At 43.5% G+C, this 27,349-nt stretch overlaps 1 protein-coding gene across 4 annotated transcripts in view; it reads right to left on the bottom strand.

The window, feature by feature from the left end:
• The window catches only part of grid2 (glutamate receptor, ionotropic, delta 2), a 930,013-nt gene that overhangs the window by 95,038 nt on the left and 807,626 nt on the right, over nucleotides 1-27,349 (bottom strand). For all 4 annotated transcript variants that reach the window (XM_052010062.1, XM_052010063.1, XM_052010064.1 and 1 more), the window contains one exon: nucleotides 20,871-21,009. In XM_052010062.1, the coding sequence (XP_051866022.1) occupies nucleotides 20,871-21,009 (139 nt within the window). The remainder of the gene's footprint in view (nucleotides 1-20,870; nucleotides 21,010-27,349) is intronic.

Genomic DNA, 27,349 nt, shown 5'->3' with positions numbered 1-27,349 from the left:
AAGCTCGTCTAATTTTCCCACATTTGGCCCATATCCCTCTGAATCTTTCCTATCCGTGCACCTGTCCAACTGTCTTTTAAAAGTTGTTGTTGTACCTGCCTCAACCACTTCCACTGGCAGCTTGATCCATATATTGACTACCCTTTGTGTAAAAATATTACCCCTCAAGCTCCCATTAAATCTCTCCCCTCTCACCTTAAACCTACTGTATGCCCTCTAGTTCTTGACCTGAGAAAAAGACTGGGTGCATTCATCCTATCTATGCCTCTCATGATTTTATATACCTCCATAAGATCACCTCTTGATCTCCTCCACTCCAAGAAATAAAGTCCTAGCCTGTCGAACCTCTCCCTATAACTCAGCCCCTCGAGTCCTGGCAATATCCTTGTAAATCTTTTCTGCACTCTTTCCAGTTTAGTGACATCTTTCCTATAGCAGGGTAATCGAAACTGAACACAATACTCCAAGTGTGTCCTCACCAGCAGGAGGGAAAAGACTTAAAGGAGAATGGAGGGGCATGTTTTTCACACAGAAGGTGGTGGATATTTGGAATGAGCTGCTAAAGGAAGTGGTAGAGATGGGTACAGTTGCAATGTTTAAAAGACATGTAGACTGGTACAGAGATAGGAAAGGTTTTGAGAGATATGGGCCAAATGGGATTAGCTCAGGTTGGCAACTTGGTCAGAATGGAAGAGTTGGGCTGAAGGGCCTGTTTCCATGCTATATGACTCTATGGCTGCTCTGAACTGTAGCCTCCACTCTGTAGCCTCCACTCCACTTTACTGTCTGTTCCCCATAACCTGTTACTCCCTTACAGTCCAAAAACACATCTCGGTAGGGTCCACCATATCTAAGCAAACAGTACAAACATCAAAAAAAACTTAGTAGTTGAAGAATCAGTAGGTGATCCTCATGAGAATTAAAACTGTGTGGAGTCCTCGGAAAAATAAATCGCAACAGGAATGCCAGGATTATTGAATTGAAAGCACAGTGAAAGTGAACATGAATGGAGATGTTGTGCAAATTTCATTCGAAGAATTAAGACAAGTAGTCTCAATGGAAGCAGCTACCCACCTGTAGTTTAATTCTGACTGAGAGAGGATATTGACTAAGTGATCTTCGACAACTGAATGGTAATCTAATTGAGACAATGTATGTGCGAAAGGATAGAATAGGAAACAAATTGCTCTCTTTGGTGGGTGTTGTTCAGGGCGAGGTAAGGTTACCTCAAAATCTGAGCCAGGCCGTACAAGAGTGAAATCAGGAAGCAATTTTTCATACAAAGAAAGGTGAAAATCTGGAATTCTTTGCACAAAAAGTAGTTGAACTGGGGGTCAAATGAAAATTTCAAAACTGATTTTAATGGACATATCCTTGAAAGAGAAGGGCAGATTGAGAGAGTATTTCATGAAGCTCCCAGGATTCTGGGATTCAAAGTAGGAGACCCAAAGCAGAGAAGTTATGTTGACATTGAATCATACATCACGAAACAGGCCCTTTGGCCCAACAGGTCCACACCAACCAAGATTCCCACCTAAGCTAGTCCCGTTTGCCTGCATTTGGCCCATATCCCTCTAAATCTTTTCTATCCATGTACCTGCCCAAGTGTACCTGCCTCTGGCAGCTCGTTCCATATATGGACCACCCTCTGTGTAAAAACAGTTGCCCTTCAAATCCCTATTAAATCTTTCACCTTTCATCTTGAACCTATACCCTTGAGTTCTTGATTCCCTAACCCTGGGACAAAGACTGTGTGCATTCACCCTCTCTATGCCCCTCATGATTTTATGCACCTCTATAAAGTCATTTCTCGGTCTCCTATGCTCCAAGGAAAAAAGTCCTAGCCTGTCGAACCTCTCCCTGTAACAGTCTGAGTCCTGGCAACATCTTTGTCAACCTTTTCTTGTATAAAAGACTGGTTAGACCTTAATTGAAGTATTGCGTCCAATTCTGCTTGTCTAATTTTAGGAAGGATGTGACAGTCCCAGATGAGGTGGATGCACTGACTTCAATAGCTCCAGAAATGGAGGATGTCAGCCATAAGATTAGACTAATATTAAGCTATCATTATTCTCTTTTCAGCAAAGAGGTTGAGAAGAAATCTGAGGGATGAACAGCTTCCCTCCGTTTATCTAATCTGTGATTCCTTTAGACAGGTTAGGTGGAGAGAAATGCCCAAAAGATACAGGGGAGATATGAGGAAGAACTTTTTTTGTACAGAGAGTAGTTATGATCGGAAGTTCACTGTCGATCGAAACGGAATTGACTAATGCCTTCAATAGGGAACTGGGCAGAGATTTGTTCGAATAGTTTACAGGGCTCTGAGGAAAGAGTGGAGGAAACAGAATGACAGAATTACTCTACTAGGGGTCAGTATAGACTTGTTGGGCTGAATGGTTTTCTTGTGTGCGGTAACAATGATTCTACACGTTAGACGAGTGCTAAGAGTTATAGAAGGAAGAGTAGATGGAGATAAGCTACATCACCTAATTGAATGGAAGAATACTTTGGTGCTGATGGATGCTCCTGTTCCTATATCACTCATACTTTCAAAAGTGATATTCCTAAAACTAAAGACACAGATATTCTTGCTCAGGGCAATCATAATGTCGGGATACCCTCATTCAATGGAAGTCTGTTCAGTTGCCTGTTGGTCTACCACTGAGCATCAAAATGAAGAACTGAATGCCATTTATCAAATTGATTGCAGGGATGAGGGAATTTAGTCACGTGGGTGGACAGGAGGAGCTGGGATTGTTCTCCTCAGACTACAGGAGGCTGTAAGGGATCCTGATAGAAGCTATTTAAGATTATGAAGAATGAAGTCAGAGTAGGTGGAGAGAAACTGTCCCCATTGACTCTGGAGTTTTTCCTACCTCAGAGAAGATACAGGAGCTTGAAAGCCCTGATGACCATACTTACGAATGGTTTCTTCCCCAGTGAAGTTAGACTTCTGAACCAATCACCTCTTTCACATCCCCTTCCCGATGGAGCTGCCACATCTCAGACTCTTAACCCTACCTCTTTAAGTTATTCCATTATTGTCATTATTAGCATTTGCATTACTTTAGATTGCACTGCAATCTTTGCACCATTCTGCTGTTTCGAGCTCATCGTTGTATTTATTGTTGTGTTTTATTAACATGTATACTGTTTACTCTGTAAGTGTCACGCGAGCGAGGAACCCTGGTGTATGACAAACTAAAACTAAAACGAAAGGTGACTGGGAAAAGATACAAGAGTCTTTGCACGGAGAGTGGTGAGAGTGGAAAGCACCATCAGGGAAGGAGGGGGCAGATTCAATTGTGGTTCAGAAGGGTGATGGACAGAAAGAATTTGCAGAGAGTGGGACTAGGTGGATTGCTCTTGCATTGAGCTTGTATGAACTTGACAGGCTGAATGTCCTCGTTCCTTGCTGTAACCAAGCTGTGATTTTGTAAGTTTGGTTCATTTGGTGAATTGACTGACTTTGCAATTTTACCTCAGAGGGCGGTGGAGACTCGATCACCAGAGGTAATTAAAGAAGAAGTAGATCCGTTTTTGAAAGATTAGGGAATTGAAGGTTGTGTGGATCTGGCAGGGAAGAGGAGTTGAGGCTGGGGGTGGATCAGCTATAAGTTTGCACGTTCTCCCTGAAAATGCATGTTTCCCTCAGGTGCTCTGGTTTCCTCCCAATTCCCAAAGAAGTGCAGGTTAATTGGCCCTGGTGTGTCAATGTGGCAGAACCAGTGGTAAGGTGATGGGAATGTGGGCCAATACAGTGGGATTATTGTAGGATTCGTGTAAGTGTGTTCTTGATGGTCATCATGAACCCTTTGGGCTAAAGGCCCTGTTTCTATGTTGTATGACTCTGTACAGTGAAAAGGAATCATGCTCTCTTTCCCTCGGAAGTGTGTACAAGAATCTTGAATCCCACTTTCAATCATTACGTACTGCATGGAGCCTGAAATATTGGCATTTCACGGTGAACTTTAACACCCTTCCCCCAACTGATGACATCATGATCCAGGTGTTGCAATACAGAGCCATTTGGTTCCACCAACCAGGGCTCCAAAGAGTGGATTTCAAGTTGCTTTGTTTTTAATTTCATTAAAGAATCTGAGTGGTGCATTCTGTGCCAGCATTTACTACCTAATTACCTCACAGTGGCCTGTTCCTGTCACCTCACCTATCGCCTCCCAGCTTCTGTCACTTATCTCCATTATTCCACCTCCCCCCTCGACCAACTCCATCTGCCGATCAGTCCCTCCTCACCCGGATCCACCTGTCGTTTGCCAGCTCTTACCCCACCGCTCCCCCTCACCTCTTTACACTGGCTATCCCCTCCACTCCACTCTTTCAGTCCAGATAAAGGGTCTCAATCCAAAATGTCGACTGTCCGGTTCCCTCCGCAGACGCTGCCCGACCTGTTGATTCCTCCAGCAGTTTGTTTATGCTCCAGATTCTTGCAATCTGCAGTCTCTTGTGTCTGCATTTCAGTTAAAGTTGGGCATGGTGCTACAAGTCTGCAGTAGACCAGATATCTTTCCCTAAAAGATATTAGTGAGCACAAAGAACTTCTACAACAACCTAATGAAGGGTCTCGACTTGAAACGTTGACTGCTCATTCCCCTCCATAGATGCTGCCTGACCCGCTGAGTTCCTCCAGCTTTTTGTGTGTTGCTACAACAACCTTTTAGTTTCATGCTTACCATTATTGATATTATCTGTTTGCTCCAAATTATTTCAGTAATTGAATTTAAGTCTCCCAGATACCCTGACAGGATTTGAATCTGTACCTCCAGATCTTTAATCCAGGCCTCTGGATTGCTCATCTGGTAATCTAGTCATTATGCCATTTACCAGTCCTCAGTTATACAAGCAATAGAAACAAGAAAGCAGTTGTGGGGTTTACATAAGCCTCGTTGTTATAACATTTTATAAATGATGGTGACTCGATTAAATATATTCGCCATGTGATAAATTACATATTCTTTTCTTCCCAGGTACAGAATCTGTGGCACATTATATATTTCAAGTGTTTCTGGCATCACTTCATCTTTCTAATCGCTATCTAACAATGGCTCCAGGAACATTTATACGCATTGAGATGCATCAGGTCTTCCAGTGTGAGACACAGATTAATATTTCAGAAAATCAATCAGCAAAATTTATTTTCTGTTGATGGCATGGTTAACCATCTGACCTGATTTTTGTTGGGTTTTACTACATTTTCTGGGAAGACACAGTTTTAGGGATATTCAAGGATGTTCTGGTAAAAGGCATGTTTTGTCGTAACATCTGCTGTGAGCAAGAACCGAGGTTCCTTGGCTGCCAAATTTATTCTGTGTTCAATCGATCTGCCGTTTCCCATGGACAGCTTTCTTCTGAACTCTGTTCAAATTCATGTTTTTACATTTATTTATGAAGCTCTCCTATAAGAGGATTTTCTTTCCACAAAGTTATGTATGAACAAATCACTGAAAAGGACATTCAGAGAATTTTGCCTTGAACTGTGTAGAATATCTGACACAAGAGCAGAGCATTGGCTCATCTTGTTATGTATGACCATATCATTCTCAACATTAACAACAACCTCAACTTATATGGTGTCATTAACATAGAGAGATACGTTGCAATAGAGTTGGCAAACAAAAATAAGGAGGTATTATGACAGATGGTCAACAGAGAAAGGTTTTAAGGAGCATTCCAAAGGACAAAAGAGAAGTAATGAGGTGGAGGAAATTTCAGGCCTTATGGCCTTGGTATTTGAAAACCCAGACCACCAGTGGTGGAGCCATTAGCTTCCTCCAATCCCATCAGCCTGAACTCCTATTACTCTCTTCCTCATGTCTTCCACTTAAGTACACTCTCCCCGGTAGTGTAGCAGTTAGTGTGACGCTATTACAGCGCCAGCGACCCGGGTTCAATTCCGGCCGCTGCCTGTAAGGAGTTTGTACGTTCTCCCCGTGTCCGCGTGGGTTTCCTCCGGGTGCTCCGGTTTCCTCCCACTTTCCAAAGACGTACGGGTTAGGAAGTTGTGGGCATGCTATGTTGGTGCCGGAAGCGTGGCGGCACTTGAGGGCTGCCCCCAGAACACCCTACACAAAAGATGCATTTCACTGTGTGTTTCGACGTGCATGTGACTGATAAAGAAACCTTATCTTATCTTATTTTATTCATCTGACTGATTATAAGATAAGATATCTTTATTAGTCACATGCACATCGAAACACACTGTTGAAATGCATCTTTTACATGGAGTGCTCTGGGGACAGCCGGCAAGTGTCACCATGTTTCCGGCACCAACATAGCATGCCCACAACTTCCTAACCCGTACGTCTTTGGAATGTGGAAACTGGAGCGCCCGGAGGAAACCCACACAGACACGGGGAGAACGTACAAACTCCTTACAGACAGCGGCCAGAATCGAACCCAGGTCGCTATTGAAGGACATTAAGCTGCAGGCTGGTGGGCTAATTAGCCACTGTAAATTGCCCCTGGTGAGTAGCTCTGTGGTAGAATCTGGGGGGAAGTTGATGAGAATGTGGGGAGAATGAAAAAATGGGATTACCGTCGGATTGGTGTTATGGTTGGTGAGGACTTAATCTCCTGTTCCCTTGTAACATAAAAACAAAGCTTAGTACAATCAGCCAAGTGGTTTGATCTGGGGAAATATCGTTTCACAACACTTTAGATAATGGGATTAAAAGAGGTGTTTTTTTTTGGAGGACCATGTGCAGATCTTTCAGAATGGTTAGCTGTCTTCAGGGAAGAGCTCACTGGACATTCGGTAGCCTGCGTCTATGGAAGCCAAGCCTTGGGTTTGCAAGGAACCAGACTGTAAGAGAGGGAAGCTTGGTTGCATAGTAGTTGGTGCTGTTGTCTCACAGCTCCTGGGGTCTGACCCTGACCTCGGGTGCTGTCTTTGTGGAGCTTACATGTTCTCTCTGTGACCATGTGAGATTCCACCAGATGACCCAGTTTTCTCACACATTCCAAAGGAATATTGGCAGGTTGATTGGTTATTGTAAATTGTCCCTTGGTATGGTTCGAAGGCAAAAAGAATTGATGGGGAGAGTGTGTGTGTGTGTGTGTGTGTGTGTGTGTGTGTGTGTGTGTGTGTGTGTGTGTGTGTGTGTGTGTGTGCATGCGTGCGTGCGTGCATGTGTGTGTGTGTGAGAGAGAGAGAGAGACAGTGAGAGAATCATAGAGTAATACAGCACAGAAACAAGCCATTCTGCCCAACTCATCCATGCCAACCAAGATGCCCATCTAAGCTAGTACCATTTGTGAGACAGAAAAAAATTGCAGGGATGCAGGGAAAATAAGGAGAGGGAATGGGACTGATGGGATTGCTCCCCTTTGATCTAACATGAACACCTCCCCAGTGGGCTGAATGGCCTCCTTTAGTGTAGCCACAAAAATAAGGTAAGTAAAATTTGTTGTATTGCGACTGGATATAACATCCAGGCTTGAACCATGGACTTTAATTGTGAAAAGCTAATTATGAGCAATTATTTAATTATGAGCACTGTAGAAATTCATGTTGTTGTTGACATCTTATTTGGGTTGTGATTTGTGGGAGGTATTTTTAAAAGCTGAAATCTTTGAAATAATAAAAAAATCACACCATAATTGGTTTAGGGTGAGAATTGGAGGTCCCAAACCCCATTGAAGATTCCATGAGGGGGTTTGTTAATGATGACGGTGAAAGCAACATGAATGTCTTTGAAGTCTTGAGTTGTCTTCTGTAGTCAGGGGAGGTTAATTAATTCTCAATCAGTCCAGCCAGAAAATACTTCCACCTCCGTGCTTTGGTCGTTTGGGATACAGTGTGCTCCTTACTTTGTCAAAACAGTTGAAAACTGCTCTAATGAGTGAAATATCCTGGAAAGTGGGATGAAGGTTGTAGAGTCATAGAGTCATATGGCACAGAAACAGGCCCTTTGGCCCACCATGTCCATGCTAACCATCAAGTACCGATCTATACTATTCCCATTTACCAGCATTTGATCTGTAGCCTTGTAGGCCTTGGGGATTTAAGATATTCCTCAAATGTTGTGAGAACCTCTGCCTCCACTTCCCCCACCAGTGTGTTCCAGATTCCAACCACCGTCTGGGTGAAAAAATTCTTCAGATCCCCTCTAAATCCCTTATCCCTTGGCCACTGGTTTTAGACATTTCTGCAATGGGGAAATGTTTCCTACAACCTACCCTATCCATGGCCTTCATAATTTTGTACACCTCTATCAGATTCCACCCTCAGCCTCCTCTGTTCCAAGGAAAACAATCCTGGCCTGTCCAGTTTCTCCTCATAAATGGAACAATACATCCCAGGACTCAACACTTTCCTCTGCAACTGGATCCTTGACTTCCTGACCAACAGACCGCAATCAGTGAGGACGGGCAGCAACGCCTCCAGCACGATTATTCTCAACACTGGTGCCCCATAAGGCTGTGTCCTCAGCCCTCTACTCTACTCCCTATACACTCATGACTGTGTGGCCAGATTCTGCTCTAACTCCATCTACGTTTGCAGATGATATCACCGTTGTAGGCTGTATCTCAAGTAATGATGAGTCAGAGTACAGGAAGAAGATGGAGAGATTAGTGGAATGGTGTCATGATAACAACCTTTCCCTCAATGTCAGCAACAGAGCTGGTCATTGACCAGGAAGGTGGGGTGGGGCGCGATGCACATGTACCTGTCTACATCAAAAGTGCTGAGGTCGAGAAGGTTGAGAGCTTCAGGTTCCTAGGAGTGAGCATCACCAGTAGCCTGTCCTGGTCCAACCACGTAGACACCACAGCCAAGAAAGCTCACCAGTGCCTTTACTTCCTCAGGAGGCTAAAGAAATTTGTCATGTCCCCTTTGACACTCACCAACTTTTATCCATGCACATTAGAAAGCATTCTATCTGGATGCATCACAGCTTGGTATGGCAAATGCTCTGCTTAGGACCACAAGAAACAGCAGAGAATTGTGGACACAGCCCAGCACATCATGGAAACCAGCCTCCTCTCCACGTCTATACCTCTTGCTGCCTTGGTGAAGCAGCCAGCATAATCAAAAACCCCACCCACCTGGGACATTCACTCTTCTCTCCTCTTCCATCAGGCAGAAGATACAGGAGCCTGAGGGCACATACCACTAGGCTCAAGAACAGCTTCTATCCCGCTGTTATAAGACTATTGAACGGTTCCCTTATACAATGAGATGGACTCTTGACCTCACAATCTACCTTGTTATGACCTTACACCTTATTGTCTACCTGCACTGCACTTCCTCTGTAGCTGTGACACTTTACTCTGTATTATGTTATTGTTTTTACCCTGTACTACCTCAATGCACTCTGTACATACTCAATGTAACTGCACTGTGCAATGAATTGATCTGTATGATCGGTATGCAGACAAGTTTTTCACTGTACCTCAGTACAAGTGACAATAATAAACCAATACCAATACCAATACCAGTTACATCCTGTGCGCTCAAGAGACCAGAATTAGAGGAACACTGATATTTCTCAGTGTTATTGGAGCAAAAGGAGATTCTGGAGACAGGGAAAGGTTACGATCATGGAGGGATTTGAAAAGGAGGGTGAAATTTTAAAATCAGTGTGTTGCTTCACCGAGACCTGATCGAAGTTGGTGAACACAGGATAATTGGGGTTTGTTGTGGCAAGGCTGGCTTTAAAGCACTACCCTTGAATCATCAACCTGGGATTAACAAAGGGATAGATGAATGTATCAGCGGTGGATCGTGTTGAGGTATATTGGAGTCTACTGTCATTACGGAGGTGGATGTAAATCGTGATGGCTCAGAAATGTGATCCATCCTCATGAGGCAACATTCTCCTGCATCTGTACTGGATCTAAAGAGGTGCGATTGAAAGTCAGAAAATTGCAGTGGCCAGGGACACAGATCTGTTGAAGAACAAAGCTATTTTCCTCCATCACTTCAAGTGGAAGAAGAATTGGGCAAATTCCTTTGCAAACCCCTCCTCCAACCTGGCTAAACTTTATCAACACTCTCTAGTTCAAGTTCACGTTTATTGTCACGGGCATAGACACACAGGGTGTCAATGCCATGAACATTAGCTTTTTGCAGCAGCAGCACAGTACATTACAAGACAAGGACAAACATAAGACCTCATGACCTCACGATCTACCTTGTTGTGACCTTGCACCTTATTGCACTGCACTTTCTCTGTAGCTGTGACACTTCATTCTGTACTGTTATTGTTTTTACCTGTACTACCTCAATGCACTCTGTACTAACTTGATGTAACTGCACTGTGTAAAGAATTGACCTGTAAGATCGGTTTGTAAGACAAGTTTTTCACTGTACCTTGGTACGTGACAATAATAAACCAATACCAATACCAAATACATAAACTTAAGTTAACATAAATTGTTCACAGTTTACATGTGCACGGAAATAAACAATGACACAAGCACAAGTTGAGAGAGAGAAAAAGAAATATAGTCCGTGGTAGTGAAACAAAGGACTGCAGATGCTGGAATCTAGAAGAAAAACACAATGATGCTGGAGGAACTCAGCAGGCCAGGCAGCGTCCGTGGAGGAGAGTGTGGATACGGCGGAGAACGATGAGAAATAACGGCCCTGGGCACATGGCAGAGAACGATGAAAAATACAAATGCTGCCTGGCCTGTTGAGTTCCTCCACCATCATAGAATGAGGTAGTGTTAGGCATACGATCTGATACCACCAGGGGAATGCATAAGAACAGGTTAAAAAAAATCGGAAGAGGAGTCAACTATTCGGCTCCTCAAATTTGCTATACCGTTCACTGAGTTTACAGCTGATTAAACCTCGGTCTCAGCTTCACTTACCTGCCTATTACCCATAACCATCGATTTCCCCAAAGTCCAAAAATGTTTCTGCCTTGAATATAATTCAATATGACCTCAAACAAACTTCTTTGCTTGCAGCTGCTATTTTCTTACTATTTTCTGTAGGATAATTCCCATTATTAGTTCTGACTTACTTGCCTGGCACACTGGCAATTCAAGTTGAGATATGTCATCCACGAAAAGCATCAGCAACAAAAAATACTCTAGGGTAGGTTTTATGTCATTCTGTTACATGATTGGGTTAGTCGTTAATTGGAACATGGACTGGCAAATTGACGTATGAGGTCAGCATGCTCAGTTCATCGTCCTCCACACTGTCTCGTGGTCAAAGTTCACCCATACGTTCCTGCACATTGGAATGGCAATCACTTCAGGCTATGGGCAATGGAGACAAGGCTTCACTTCTTGTCAAACCAGAAGGTGACATTCCTTCTGCTAAGACACTGAGAAATAAGACAAGATAAGATGTTTTTATTGGTCACATGTACATTGAAACTCACAGTGAAATGCATCTTTTGCGTAGAAGGTTCTGGGGCAGCCAGCAAATGTGTCGCCACGCTTCCGGCGCCAACATAACGTGCCCACAACTTCTTAACCCGTACGTATTTGGAATGTGGAAGGAAACTGAAGGACCCGGAGGAAACCCACGCAGACATGGGGAGAATATACAAACTCCTTACAGACAGCGGCTGGAATTGAACCCGGGTTGCTGGCGCTGTAATAACATTATGCTAACCGCTACACTGTTGTGAGAAGCCCATTCAGATCTTTGACTGTTCTTCCTTTTAGTGAGGCCACAGCAGATGTGTATGTTCATTAAGCTATTTTATCTAATCTACACTTATCAATCTAAGATTTACAATTATTCTGCATTTATAAACCACACTGCAACAGCTTATGAACTGGAGGTGCCATAGGCACATGACTCAAAGCAAAGTCTATGGTATGGTAGTGTAGTGGTTAACATAATGCTATTACAGTGCCAGCAACCTGGGTTCAATTCCTGCCGCTGTCTGTAAAGAGTTTGTATGTTCTCCCTGTGACTGTGTGGGTTTCCACCGGGTACTCCGGTTTCCTCCCACATTCCAAAGACATACGGGTTAGGAAGTTGTGGGCACGCTATGTTGGCGGTGGAAGCGTGGCGACACTCGTGGGCTGCTCACAGAACATTTTACGCAAAGATGCATTTCACGGTGTGTTTCAATGTACATGTGACTTACAAAAACAACTTTACTCAGTAAACGATCTGCTTAAAGAGCAGAGAAAACAAACTACAGAAACCTGTCTCTCAAAGCGGGCTAATTTCTCATGCAAGGCAGTGAGAGAAGGATAGTTATATGTTAATTATATGCATAAGAACAATCCCAATCACTCAGTGAAGTGCAGGCACCATGATTGGTATTGGAATTGGTTTATTATTGTCACTTGTACCGAGGTACAGTGAAAAACTTGTCTTGCATACCGTTCATACAGATTAATTCATTACACAGTGCATTGAGGTAGTACAAGGTAAAAAGAATAACGGAATACAAAGTGTCGCAGCTACAGGGAATTGCATAGCAGGTAGACCATAAGGTGCAAGGTCATACCAAGGTAGACTGTGAGGTCAAGAGTCCATCTCATTGCACTGTATAAGGGAACCATTAAATAGTCATCACAGTGGGATAGAAGTTGTTCTTGAGCCTGGTGGTACGTGCCCTCAGGCTCCTGTATCTTCTGCCTGGTGGGAGAAGAGAGAATGACCCGGGTGGGTGGGGCCTTTGATTATGCTGGCTGCTTCACCAAGTCAACGAGAGGTATAGATGGATACCATGGAGGGGAAGCTGGATTCTGTTATGTGTTGGGCTGTGTCCACGACTCTCCGCAGCTTCTTGTGGTCCCATGCAGACCAGTTGCCGTACCAAGCCGTGATGCATCCAGATAGGATGCTTTCTATGGTGCATCAATAAAAGTTGGTGAATGTCAAGGGGGACATGCCAAATTTCTTTAGCCTCCTGAGGAAGTAGAGGCGCTGGTGAGCTTTCTTGGCCATGGCGTCTGTGCGTGAGAATCATCCAAGCATCTTCTGGCTGGTTGGAATTGTGTCATTATATTCAACTTTAAAAATTTAATTGAGATGGCTTATGGTGGGAGAAAGAGTTTCACAACATTACCACCCATTTGAATGTATTAATTTCTCTCCTGTCTGGTTTGCTACTGATTTTAAGGATATGTCCCTGTATTCTACACTCTCACATCTTTAATAAATAAAATCTCTCCTTATCTACACCATAACTTCCATTCATATCTTAAATTATTTAAAAAAACATCATTAAATCTCTATTCCATGAAGTAAAGTGCTAATTTATGAAATATTCGTATAATCTAATTATTGGAGCACAGGGAACATCCTGGTGAATCAGAACTGCACTCCTTCTTAATATAGCTTTTGATATGTAAGGGTTCATTGCAGAGGGGCTGAGGAATCAAGCATTTAATGTGGTCCACGTGGACAAGAAAGGTGGATTATTAAAGGAATTCGGAAATCAGGCATTCTCACCACATCCCAACCCATCTCATCTCTCCCCCACTAATGTTTCATCTGTGCCAATGAAGAAACCGGCCCTGTAGAAGATAACGTACTTGAGACTTTTGGATTCTCAACCTCCCTTTGTATCATTGTATGGCTTAACTACGAGATAAAGTTAATAATGCAGAGTTCTACTTTGTTGTATAATTGTTACATTCATTCATTTATTTTGATTTAAGATCACAGAAAGGTTAAACTGTGAATGTCTTTTGATTTGCCTCACTTAGAATGACAGAAATATTTAGTTTCTTTGAGAGGTATGTCTCAGTGTCTATTGTAGTCTGCTGGAGCCATTACCAAGTTAATGTTCTGCATTATATGGGTTTTGTCATTTTAAAACGTGGTTGAGAAGCAATTTATTCCAAGCCGTTGATTCCAAGATCAATTAGTCACCTCCAAAATGTGCAATTCTAAATGAGACCAATGCTTGGTGCAAGCATGTGTTTTCAGAATATCGAATTTAGTTCATTGCAAAATGCAGTCTTTCTCCTTCCATGGAGCCTGTATTGACAGCGCATTAAAAACCTGTGCAAGCCACATCCTTTGTGCAATCATCATGTTTCTTCCTGCGTCAGATTTCAGAAAAAGTTTCCTATTTTCTTAAGCAGTGCCACAGGAGTTGAACGTGTGTGCATTAGATTGTGAGGTAGACAGAGTGGTAGGAAGATTGTTTATTCACTTTGGGCAGAACATGTTGGGAACACTAGCCCTCTTACAGTGAAAGAAGAGAATTTTGAATTGAGTTTCAGGTTATCTCAGTTGCCTGGATGAATTCCCTTTCAAAATACAGGGGGGCATTTTCACTTCAATAACAGGATGGAGATCAGGTGAAATTAGATTTCTACCTCATCATTTTCCTACGCAGATGGGAGAAAATATTATTTTCATACTTTACCAGCAATTTTCTCTTGCTCAGAGTTCAAAATAAATTAAGGCACTGGAATTTGAATGTGAACGAGGGCCAATGGAGTAATGTTCACTTTCTAGAGCACAACATACCTATTGTCCAAAGCCTTCATTGGTTGCCTGAAGCTGAATTGAGAACGGGATCTCCTGACCCATCACCCACTGGCTCTTTTCTCTGTGATTAACACAGAAGGCCCATCAGTGAACTTGCTGAACTCCCAATGGAAAGTGATGGTCAACTTCTATACCATAGAGACATTATAGGTGTGTACTGTAGACCATATGCCTGGTCTTCATGCACACAGATAATTCAATCTTCTTCACAGTGGTTGTCAAGGAAACTTCTGGTGGTTTTTCTTGGCTGGGTCATCTCTTTGGGATGGCTGGTGGGAATGAGGTCAGTTCGCCATATCGCTCAGCCCCCTCAGAGTAAATCACTTGGGTAGGTTGAGCAGGTGTAAGGCACAACCTAGGGGTCACTATGGATATCTGGGAGGAGGAGGGATTGAAAAAAAGAGATTGGGCCACCTCATATAGAAGGCATTCAAAGTCAAATCTGGTCATTTACTAATGCAAGGCTCTTGAGCGGTTGGAAAGAATCTATCACAAAGTCAAGAGATCTCTATGTCACAAATCTCAATCATTTTACAACTTCTCCTGAGTCCCAGGCTGTACCTATTCCTTCCTGAGGTCTCAACCAGCCAGAAGGTTCCTGCCAACAAACAATCCAAAGATTCATTGGAAAATCTTGGGTAGCAGAGGCTGCCCACTGGTGCAGGGGCTAGGGGATTATATACTCCACGGAGCTCAGTGATGCAGTGAGGGAGTGGCTTGAAGATTGTAGGATTGATGGTCAGTGCAAAGTTCGACTGAGGCATCCACCTTCCACTACAAAATCCCTGTAGTTACTAACATTCTTCTGGAGCACCATCTATGGGGGAAAGGAATTGTTTCAGGTTGAAACCCTCCGAAAAGTGGGTCAAAATCCTGATGCAGGGTTTCAACCCAAAACGTCCACAATTCCTTCCCCCCCGCCCCCCCAACAGATGCTGCTCGACCCACTGGGTTCCTCCAGTAGATTGTTTGTTGCTCCAGATTCCAGCATCTGCATTCTCTTGGAACCCCTGTAGTTAATCCTTTGACTGCCAGTCAGCAGGCTGAATGATCTCTCGCTCACAGTCACTGCAATTGCTTTGAGCCTAAAATGTCATCAAGAATTGTCAAAGAAGTTACATTTCCTCAGCGTGACCATGGAATCACGGCAAGCAGAAGTCCCTTCTGTCCTTGTGTCATCCTCCCAGCACTGAAGCACGGACCTTCCATCAAACACTGCTAGACAGTGGATGAATAGATGACAATATCCCTGCAATATATTTTACGACAAACTTCTTTCAATTACAATGTAAAAAAAACTGTGTGCAGTTCTGGTCACCACACTATAAGAAAGGTATGAGTATAACTGGAGAGGGTGCACAGGAGATTCACCAGGATGTTTTCAGGACGGGAGCATTGTGGTTATGAGGAGAGATTGGACAGGTTGAGTTAGTTTTCCCTAGAACGGAGGAGACTGAAGGATGACCTGGAAGAAGTATCTGAAATTATGACAGAGAAAGAGAAAATAGATAGTACAAGTATTTTTCCCAGTGTGGGGAAGTCAAAGACAGGAGGACATAGGTTAAAGGTAGGAGGTTTAGAAGGGATCTGAGGGCAATTTTTTTGGAGTCTGGAAGCTGCTGCCTGAAGAGGTGGTGCAGGCAGGTACTCTCACACTTAACAAGCATCTGAGCAAGTGCTTCAATCAGTAAGGCATAGAAGGTTCCGGACCTAACAGAGGCACTTTAGGTAGGTACAACGAGCAGTTTGGACATAGTGGGCTCATTTTTGTGCTGTACAACTCGATGAGTCTACGACTAAAAACTAAGTGGCAGATCTCTAATGAGTGGCCCGTTTCATAAACTCCCAATGTTTTCCACAAAGGTCTTCTTACAGGAAATATCTTTCCCAGCTAATACTTTTTTATACCCCAATGAATGTGTAACACATTGGACAGGATATTGAGAGAAAATGTCAGCACTGGTGGAAGGTGCTGGTCAGAAACCTCACCAAACAAGAGAAATATTAAGAAGCAAAGATGGGAAACAAAGAAATGAAATGTTTGTCATAAAGTATATTACAGGAAGATTGTCACAAAATGAGGGGCATCGATAGAGTGCACAGCTGGTATCTTTTTCCCAGGATCGAAATGTCTAATATTAAAGGGCATGCATTTAAGGTGAGAGGGGGTAAGTTCGAAGGAGATACGCAGGATATGATTTTTTACACGGAGAGCAGTGGGTGCCTGGAATACGCTGCCAGGGATGGTGGTGGAGGCAAATACGGTTGAAGTGTTTAAGAGGCTCTTACATAGGCACATGAAGGTGCAGAGAATGGAGGGATATGGACATTGTGTTGGCAGAAGGGATTAGTTTAGTTAGACGTTTAATTACCAGCTTAATTAGTTTGGCACAACATTGTGGGCTGAAGGGCCTGTTCCTGTGCTGTACTGTTCCTTGTTCTATGTTCTATGTAAAAATATATTGCAAGAATATTGTCATAAAATATATTGAACAGTTAAAAATATCCACTAAAGAAGCAATATTTAGCAACAAGTCTTGCACTTGTGTCTCAGTGTGGTGAGACAGAGATAATAAAAAGCAAAGAGCCTGAATGAGATAAAGCTATTTGAAATCCAAAATAGGTGTGCTTAATCAAACCAGCACCTTAGTCTGCGTTATTTTGAATCATAGCTTGGAAGTCACTCTTGCCTCTGGGTCAGACTGTGGTGAGTTCAGACTCGACTGAGACTGCAGGAGAATACTGAGCAGTGGGTGAAGGATTAACCACCTGAGACATTGTTGCTTTTTCTCTCCACCATTGCTGAGTACATACAGCCCTCCCTGTTTTACTACAGAATACCATGCACTCCTTGCATAATGGAGATGTTATTGCTTGTTCACCTTCATTTTGGTTAGGTTACTGATGCGTAATCCTTGTTTAAAGATGCAGCTTTATGAGTTGAAACTCATATTTTCAATGGAAGACAGCCACTATTGCAACATAAGAAATTAAGTTGATTGCAGCAAACTTCCATATCAGAACTACATGGAATTAAAAGCATTGAAATGAGACACTTGAACACAATGGGAAGAGTATAGATAGGGTGAATGCACACAGTCTGGCAGAGATAGGGTGAATGCACAACAGCTTCTATCCCGCTGTTATCAGACTCTTGAACGGACCTCTTGTACGATAAAAGATGAACTCATGATCTCTCAATCTACCTCGTTGTAGCCCTTGCACTTTATTTGTCTACCTGCAATGTACTTTCTCTGTAACTATAGACTGTAATGCTTTATTCTGCCTTCTGTTTTCCTTTTTACTACCTCGATGTACTAATGTATGGAATGATCTGTCTGGATGGCATGCAAACAAAAGCTTTTCACTGTATCTCTGAACGTGACAACAACAATACCACTAGATAGGGTGAATGCACACAGTCTTTTTCCCAGTGAAAGAGAATCAAAAATTAGTGGGCACAGGATTAAGGTGAGAGGGGAAAGATTTAAAAGGGACCTGAAGGGCAACTTCTTCACACAGAGGGTGGTGGGTATGTGGAACAAGCTGCCAGAGGAAGTGGTTGAGGCAGCTACAATAACAACATTTAAAAGACACTTGGACAAGTGTGTGGATAGGAAAGGTTGAGAGGGATATGGGTCTAATGCAGGCAAATGGGACGAGCTTAGGTGGGTATCTTGGTTGGCATGGACGAGTTGGGCCGAAGGGCCTGTTTCTGTGCTGTAGAGCTCTACAACTCCATGACTATGACTAGCAGCCCTGTGTATAGAAAATCACCCCTTAGCAAAACTGAACCTTTCAATTAAACAAAATATAAAGGAGAACTATTGTATTGGCTTTAATTCTGACACTCATGGATACCACTATTCCACTATAATAACCGTGGTACAAACTGAGAGGTCAAGGTTAACCGAGGGTCCAGTCCATGATGGCATAAAACTTCCCAGCATTGAAGAAGGTTGTTTGATCCAGCTGCTCCATGCCAGTGTTTCTTCTCCACATTATCTCTCACCCTTCCATCTCCTTCTAATCCTCCTCAAAGTATCAGTCTAACTTCCATTTAAATGCATCGCCGGTCTTTGTCTCCATCCTACCAACTGGTAGCAAATTCAACATTCATACCACTACCCAGAGAATCCAAAGAAGTCCCAATCATTTGCTCTCAGTCTATCGTTTTACTGCATTCTGCTGTTGTTCACAGCTGCGACTAAGAATTAATTGAGTGAAAGGCTATCTTCAGAGTCCCCTGTGTTCACAGTCATCTCTGACAACAGCTATGCCACAACTGCTTTTTTCTTTTCACAAAGTTTACAATTGAAAATATTACATTTTCATTCTATACCCAGCCTATGATATTACATATTGTAAAAGAAATCAATCCTGAAGAAATCTTGTGAGCATTGTTTCATTCCCCAGCAAGCCTGTTGGACATTGATTGCAGTATGAAACCTGTCAATTAATAATAACTGGCCTCCAAAATGCTCGACAAAGAGAGAAAGATCTTGACCTCGGAATTGTAAAGTGCCGAGAATGTGCAATAAAGGGAGCTGAGGGACAGGGTGTTTCACGTGATTGGACGGGCCTTGTACACTGAACCTGCCATCATAGGATGTTCATCCATGCCCTTCCCCCCCCCATTGCGAGTGGGGCGGTGGGGGGGGGGGGTGGCATTTGGGAAATTGGCTGGAAATGGAATGGGCCTGAGCTGTCGGGAACTGGGGAGGAGGGGACTGTGAGAGAGACAAATCATAAAGGAAGAGAGAGGGGAGAAAGAGGAGAGAAGAGAGGAGAGAGAGAGAGAGGAGAGAAGAAAGAAAGAAGAAAGAGAGGAGAGGAGAAAGAGAGAGGAGGAGGGAGAGAGAGAGAGAGAGAGAGAGAGCGGGCGCGCGCACGTGCGCTTTAGGGGGCATGTCCCACCACAGGTTGGTCAGTAAGTAAATGGGGTTGTGAAGTAGAACAGAAGAGTTGGTGGGCAATGGATCAAGGAGAAGGGTCTGGGAAATGTTCGGAGATATTGTGTTGAGGGGACATGGGGCTTGAATATAAGGAAATAATCAGAGCGATAAAGAAAAAGAAAAAGTGGGGAAATGTGACTGAAAGACTCAATGGGCTGCATGGCTCACAGTGATTCTTGTCAGTAGTTCTAGGACTGGTTGGAGGGTTATTGTTAGTTGAGAAGGTAATTGGGGAATGCTGTGGACATCGGCAGCAAAGGAGAGAAGCAGTGGGGACAGCCACTGAGAAAGAAGAACTTTCTCCCCAATGTTAGGGATACACCCTCCCCATTACCCATCCTCACATGATATCCTAATCCTCCATGTCTCCCCTAACTTTTCATAGAACATAGAACAGTACAGCACAGAACCGGCCCTTCGGCCCACAATGTTGTGCCGACATAGCTAATCCCTCCTACCTACAGAATGCCCATATCCCTCCGATTGCCTCTCATTCATGTGCCCATCCAAGGCCCTCTTAAAAGCCCCCAATGAATTTGCCTCCACCACCCTATCAGGCAATGCATTCTGGGCATTCACCACTCTCTAAAAAACGTACCCCTCACGCCTCTTCTGAACCTACCATTTCTCAGCTTAAATGCATGCCCTCTGGTATTGGGTCGCTCAGTAATGGGAAAAAGATATTGCTTGTCCACCCTATCTATGCCCCTCATAATTTTATATACCTCCAACAGATCACCCCTCAGCCTCCGCCGCTCCAGAGAAAAGAGCCCAAGTTTGTCCAGCCTCTCCTGATAGCACATGCCCTCTAATCCAGGCAGCATCCTAGTAAACTAGCAGTGGAAGCCAGATAGGCCATAAGAAGGAAGGACTGTAGATGAAGGACTGTAGATTGCGTGCAATTAGACAGAGTGTGAGACCAAGCCACTCACACTGCTGAGATGTCGGGATCTGAACTCACCGCTCCTGATCCTAGTAAACCTCCTCTGCACCCTCTCTAAAGCCTTGACATCCTTCCTATAGTGAGGTGACCAGAATTGCATGCAATCTACAGTCCTTCATCTGCAGTCCTTCCTTCTTATGGCCTATCTGGCTTCCACTGCTAGTCCTGCAATGGCAGAGCTGTTGTTCGCACAAGGCCTGATCTAACATGCACACTGCCTTGGACTGCTTGCAGGATATATTTTCTATACGAGGAAGCCTTAGACAAAACTGACATGGGCTCCTCTCCCCCAAACAATGGCGTTTTGATGGGTGCTGTAGAATTTCCTCTTTTTATGGTAGGGAGGCCAAAGCAGCACAGTCTCACATAAGCCTGGTAATAATGCAATCCTCTCACAGTAAAAGGTCAGCATACCATCCTGCACAAAGTCAATCACAATGCCATAATCCCAGTTGCAGTGAGAATCCATTGTTGGCATCCTATCTCAGTATTAAGCAGCCATATTCCAATGGTGAGCACTTACTGGATGGAGTTTTCAATGCGGTTAATTGTAAGGAATGCCGCCAAGTTTGCTGTGTACGAGGATATGACGATCAGCGCAAACAGCCACCAAACTCCCATCATCATTCGAGTGGCTAAGGTGGTGTAAGGAACCTCCCCACCTGTAATAAGAAGAGAAAGGAACAGAAAATAATTATTTCTTTCTGCTAAAAATGTAATCATCAAGTTGAATACAAGTTGAAACAAGTTCAACAAATTGGCTTACAAATCTTATTTGAAAGAAAAGAGAGCAAACATTCTTAAAGTTCACTTTTCTCCTGAGGAGACAGAGTTGGATATCATCAAGGATCTCCACCATCTGGGCCGTGCCCTCTTCTTGCTGCTACCGTCAGGCAGGAGGTTCAGAAGCCTGAAGTGCCACACCACCAGGTTCAGGAACAGCTACTTTCCTACAACCATCAGGTTCTTGAACCCACATGCACAAACCTCAGCAACGGAACACCATGGACCACCTCTTACACGACCATGGACTTATTTCTAATTGTATTTTTGCACTAATGTCTTATTTTGCACAATCATTTTCTTCACTGTCTTGTAAAATTCATGTATAATTTATATTTAACATGTTCTGTGTGTTGTCTTTATCTACGTCCCTGTGCTGCTGCTGCAAGCAAGTTTTTCATTGTACCTGTACCTCAACTGTACTTGTGCAAAGGACAGTAAACTTGACTTGACTATCAAAACCAAAGCTGGAGCTTGTTGGATCCTTCTATACCTGTCAAATCATTGCAATGGATGCCAGTTGTACACTTGCAGAACAGCTTGGGTCAGAACTTGCTTCTGTTATTACAGATGGCCATTTAAACCAGGTATCGCATTCTCTGCAAATTAGGCAGGTTCTTTCACAGAAATAAGTTGGAGGAAACTTCAGTAGTGGAAACCCAAAGCTAGGACACAGTGCTGGATTGCTTCCTCTGCATCTGAATGTGTACCCAATCGACAGTGTTGGCACCTTTGCCCAGTGGGCATCTGCCACCAACATCTACTCATTCAGAACCTCTGCCACTGTGTCAGCCAGCATGGAATTAGTTACTGCATTATGCCAAGGTCCCCGGGGAAGACACAAGTGCTGGCAGCATGCCAAGGTTATAGGATCATAGTACCATAATACAGCACAATACAGGCCCTTCGGCCCACAATGTTGTGCCGACCTTTAAACCTTGCCTATCTAACCCCTTCCTCCCACATATCCCTCTATTTTAAATTCCTCCATATGCTTATCTAGCAATCTCTCGAATTTGACAAATGTACCTGCCTCCACCATCGCCCCCGGCAGTGCATTCCATGCCCCAACCACTCTCTCAGTAAAAAAACCTTCCTCTGATATCTCCCTTGAACTTCCCACCCATTACTTTAAAGCCATGCCCTCTTATATTGAGCATTGGTGCCCTGGGAATTCAGCTGAGGTGTGAGGCCTGTTTAATGTTAACCTGTGCTCACTAAGTTGGGGTCTCTTCGAGACTGGGCCATAGGGAGGAGCCAAGGTGAGCTAACTGTCCATTTGCTTTTGTGTCTAGCTTCTGGAAATTTCTGCAATTTGCCCTCAATTTTTGTTAAAGCTTAGAACTAACGGCAATAAAAAATTAATTTTAGTTGGACTGGTGTGCTACAATTTTTCTAATGTTATTGGGATTTTTACACACCTTTTTGATATTTGGAGAGGTCTGGTTGCTGACCACTTAATGGGCACTGGAAGAGAAGAAGGGGAAATGAAGCAGACCCTGAGCCCGCTCCAATAGTGAGAAAGTTCCATCTCCACTTTCTGACCTCTTCCCCATAACCTTTCAAGCTCCCACATTCAATAATGCCATGGATGATCTGACCTGGTCCTCTACTTGTCCCCTATAACCCTTTACTTCCCTGCTGTTCAAACGTTTATCTTTCTTGGCATTGAATATTTGCAATAACTCAGTTTCCACAACTCCTTTGGGTAAAGAATTCCAGGTTCCCCCATGAGGGGAAATATCCTCTCAGTACCTACCTTGTGAAGCCCCTCAGAATCTTATAAGCTTCAATAAGATGAACTTTGGAAGCCCAGTGAAGGGGTCACAGTGGGTGACTGACTCAGTGGAGCCCTGCACTTCCCACTGCCTCAGTAAAGTAGCCAGCATAATCAAGGACCCCAATCCAGACATTCTCTCTCCTCTCCTCTCCCATCAGGAAGAAGATACAAAAGCCTGAAAGCACGTACCACCAGGCTCAAGGACAGTTTCTATCCCGCTGTTATAAGACTAATGAATGGTCCCCTAGTACGATAAGATGGAATCTTGACCCCACAATCAACCTCGTTATGGCCTTGCACATTATTGTCTGCCTGCACTGCAGTTTCTCTGTAACTGTAATACTTTATCCTGCAATTTGTTATTGTTTTCCCTTGTACTACCTCAATGAAATGATCTACATGGATTGAATTGAATTGGTTTATTATTGTCACATGTACCAAGGTACAGTGAAAAACTTTTTTTGCATGCTATCCAGACAGATCATTTCATTTCAAATGAAATTCCTTATTGGATGACCTAACCTTGAGATGGTCAAACAAACCAACCAACCAATCAATAAGATGAATTTGGGACACCAGTGAATGAGTCACAGTGGCTGACTAACCCAATGGAGCCCAACACCAATGCTTGATGTTCACCTTGCTACATTCCATACAATCAGCAAGTAAGAAGTAGCCTTTGTCCCAGAGAACCTATAATCTTAGGGTCTGGGTGCCAAGGATTACAAAATGGAGCCTTAGTCCTAGTAGAAATAATTGCTTGGAACATGTTCCAGATGGCAATGGAGGTAAAGTATTTTTGAACAAAACTGACTTGTCAGTTTTGAAAAACAAGAGACTGCAGATACTATAAACTGGAGCAACACACAATCTGTTGGGGGAACCCAGCGAGTTGAGCAGCATCTGTGGGGGTAAAGGAATTGTTGACGTTTTGGGTCGACAATTCGTTTCCTTCCGCAGATACTGCTCAACTCGCTGAGCTCCTCCGGCAGATTATTTGTGACTTCTTAGTTTTCTGGCACCATACAGTTTCTGGTTACATTTCCTCCCCATTGAGTAAGTGTCATCCATTTAATCACTCAGTTTACCAAATGCATTTGCACATGGATAATTTTAAAGAGGCATATTTATAGTTACAAAACACTGCCCTCTGAGAAAAGAAATTTCTATGCACCTCATTTAAAACTGAAATAAAATCAGAAAATACTGTAAACAGTCAGCAGGTCATCCGTGGGAAGAGAAACAGAGTTAATGGTTCAGGTCAGAATTCAATAAAATCAGTGTTCATTGCCTCAGTCACTCCATACTACAGTGAGTTTCACAACCAAACTATTTTCTGTATGGAGGCTGCTTCAAAATTCCTTCTTGGATTTATTGGTGACTACCTTGATATTGATGTCTCTGGAATTCTCTTCCCCCAAGTGTAGTGGAGGCCAGATCATTAGATGAATTTAAAGTGGAGATCAATAAGTATTTGAAAGCTTGAGGAATTGAGGGCTGCGGGGAACTGGGGCAGAGGAGGAGTTGAGGCCAGCATGGTTCAGCCACGGTTATATAGAATAGTGGGGAAGGCTTGACGGGGATGGAGGAATGACTGGCCTATTCCTGCACTTATTTTCCTATTTACTTGTGTTCTTGTGCATTTGAAACAACTAGCATTTTAAGCCTTTGAGGTTTTGACAACAGTAGGGTACAAGTTCTCTGTCAAGGATCCCTTGGGCTCTTTGAAAGAGTTCTAATTCTGTACAGCTTGTATAGAAGCTTAGTTAAATCACTCTTGGAATACAATGCATATTCCCTCTCTGTGTACTTAGAAAATGATTCAGAAGCACTTGTGAAATGGGTTTCCAAGTATGTTGCCAGAACTGGCAGGATGTAATTATCTGAAGAGACAGAACAGGTAAGGCTCTTTTCTCCTTAAAAGTTACCTTATGGACTAATCACACTCTTCATTTTAGAAGGGCTTTTCAAGGGTAATTGTAGGAAGTGGTCACATTGGGAAGACCACAACGAATGAGCATAACATCAAGGCAGTTACTAACAACAAATTTTGGTGAATCCTCTATCCAGAAAATGGTTTGGTTGTGAAACTAGAATGGAGTGACTGAGGAAATGGATACTGATTTCATTGACCTCTGATTATGGGTCTTTGACCTGAACTATTAACTCTGTTTCTCATTCCTGCTGACTGTTTCCAGTATTTTCTGATTTTTTTTTCCTGTTTGATTAAGTACGAGGGAAAAACAAGCAGAATATAACTGAGGAGAACTCCTGTGTGCAGACAGGTAGGGTTGGATTTCTATGTAATTCCATGTAATATAATTGCAAACATCAGCTTCTTTTACCTCAAGGGTAATTTGAAGTGTCTTGTGACAGGAATGCAAAAACAGGCAAACTAAGAGGTGAAGTAATTAAATGCTAATGAACCACTTCAGACAATTACACAAATTTTGCAATTTAGTTGAGCATTAATGTGACATTCTCAAGTATTCTTGCAAACATAATGCTTATATTTTTACATGCCTTGGTGAATGCTTATCTGGAAGATTTTATAATTAATTCTATATTTACTGGTATAAGAAACAGCCAACAATGTCCCAGATAAATCACTGGTAGTTATTTGCCTTGGCCACTCCATGAGTTTCTCCCAAATTTGTGATCTCCATCACCAAGGACAAAGGCAGCAGGCAAAGGGGACCACCACCGCCACCTGCAGGTTCCCCTCCAAGTCACACACCATCCTGACTTGGAAATAAGTTGTTGTTCCTTCATCTTCGCAGTTCCAGAACTCCCTCCCAACATTGTGGCAGTACCTTCCCTAGAAGGACTGATGCTCTCTGCAGTGGATCACCTTCTAAAAGGCAATTAGAGTGGGCAATAAATGCTGACCTTGCTAGGGAGCTTGCTAGGGAGGACCTTGCTATATGTTCACATAAAACACCACAGCACAGTACAGGCCCTTCGGCCCACAATGTTGTGCCAACATTTTATCCTGCTCTAAGATCTATCTAACTCTTCCCTCTCACATAGCCCCCTATTTTTCTATCATTCATGTGTCTATCTAAGAAACTCTTAAATGTCCCTAATGTAGCTGTACCCACAACCTCTGCTGGCAGTGCATTCCACACACCCACCACTCTCTATGTAAAAAACTTACCCCTGACATCCCCCTTATACCTTCCTCCAATCACCTTAAAATGATGTCCCCTCGTGTTAGCCATTGTCGCCCTGGGAACGAGTCTCTGACTTTCCACTCGATCTATGCCTCTTGTACACTATCCTATCAATGAATTCAAAAATAACCATTTTAAACTGTGGCATTGCCTGGTGTGAATTGCCAAGGTAACTTATCAAACAAAAAGCTCAAAGAACTGCAAATGGAGACACAAGAGACTGCAGATGCCGGAATCTGGAGCAAGAAACAAACTGCTGGAGGAATTCAAGTGGGTCAGGTTGGGATTGTGGAGGGAAAGATGGTTCCTATTCTAATGGTTCCCATTCTCAGCTCCTTTACTGACCCGAATCCAGCTCTGGCAGCACTTTGTGTTCCTGCTTATCTCCCTCCAGCAGCTGTCTTCTGATGGGAATCTTCTGATGGGAATCTTCTGATGGGAATCTTCTGATGGGAATCTTCATCCTCCCCTCCCCGCACCTTGCTCCATCTGTTTTTTTCCTCTCTGTCTGTCTGTCTGCATCTGTCATTCACCTGCCGCGGTCTCTCAACTCCACCCCTGCTCCCCTCCCCTACCTGGCACAACCTGCCTGTCATCTTACACGGCCCACCAATTGCCTCGGACTCCTTTCTCACCGCTCCCCTTCTCCTCTCTAAGCCGGCCACCTCCCCTCTCCACTCTCAGTCCTGCTGCAGGGTTTCGACCCAAAACATCAACAATTCCTTCCCCCCCACCGATGCTGCTCGACCCACTGAGTTCCTCCAGCAGATTGTGTGTTGCTCCAGATTCCAGCATCTGCAGTCTCCTGTGTCCCTTTGCCGCAGGAACTCAGCGGGTCAGGCAGCATCTGCGGAGGCAACGGGGAAGTCAACATTTCGGGTCGAGATCCTGCATCAGGACTGGAGATGCTGGAAATGTGGACTAAAAGCAGAAAAGGCTGCAAATGATCAGAGGGTCATTTGGAGGGAGAAACAGAGTGAACAGTTCAGGTCAGAACTGAAAAGTTAACAGATCGAAAATATTTGCAGGGAAGGGGAGGAGGTAGAGTGAAAAAAGGAAATGTCTGTGATTAGGTGATGACTCAGAGAGACTGAATGACACAAGTAGGGGTGATGCTGGCTGAGGGAGGGTGGTGAAGGCTTGCTAATTACAGCTGAACTGTCCGAGGGAGGTGTAAATAGAAGGGGAATGAAAACGGAGAGACAGAAAGAAAAAAATTCTGGAACTGTGAAACAACAGGGCGGCATGGTAGTGTAGCGGTTAGCG

This window comes from Pristis pectinata, chromosome 2, assembly GCF_009764475.1.
Source record: "Pristis pectinata isolate sPriPec2 chromosome 2, sPriPec2.1.pri, whole genome shotgun sequence".
NCBI classification, from domain to species: Eukaryota; Metazoa; Chordata; class Chondrichthyes; order Rhinopristiformes; family Pristidae; genus Pristis; species Pristis pectinata.
The sequence above is the reverse complement of the archived record's forward strand: the minus strand, read 5'-3'. Positions and strand labels throughout refer to the sequence as shown.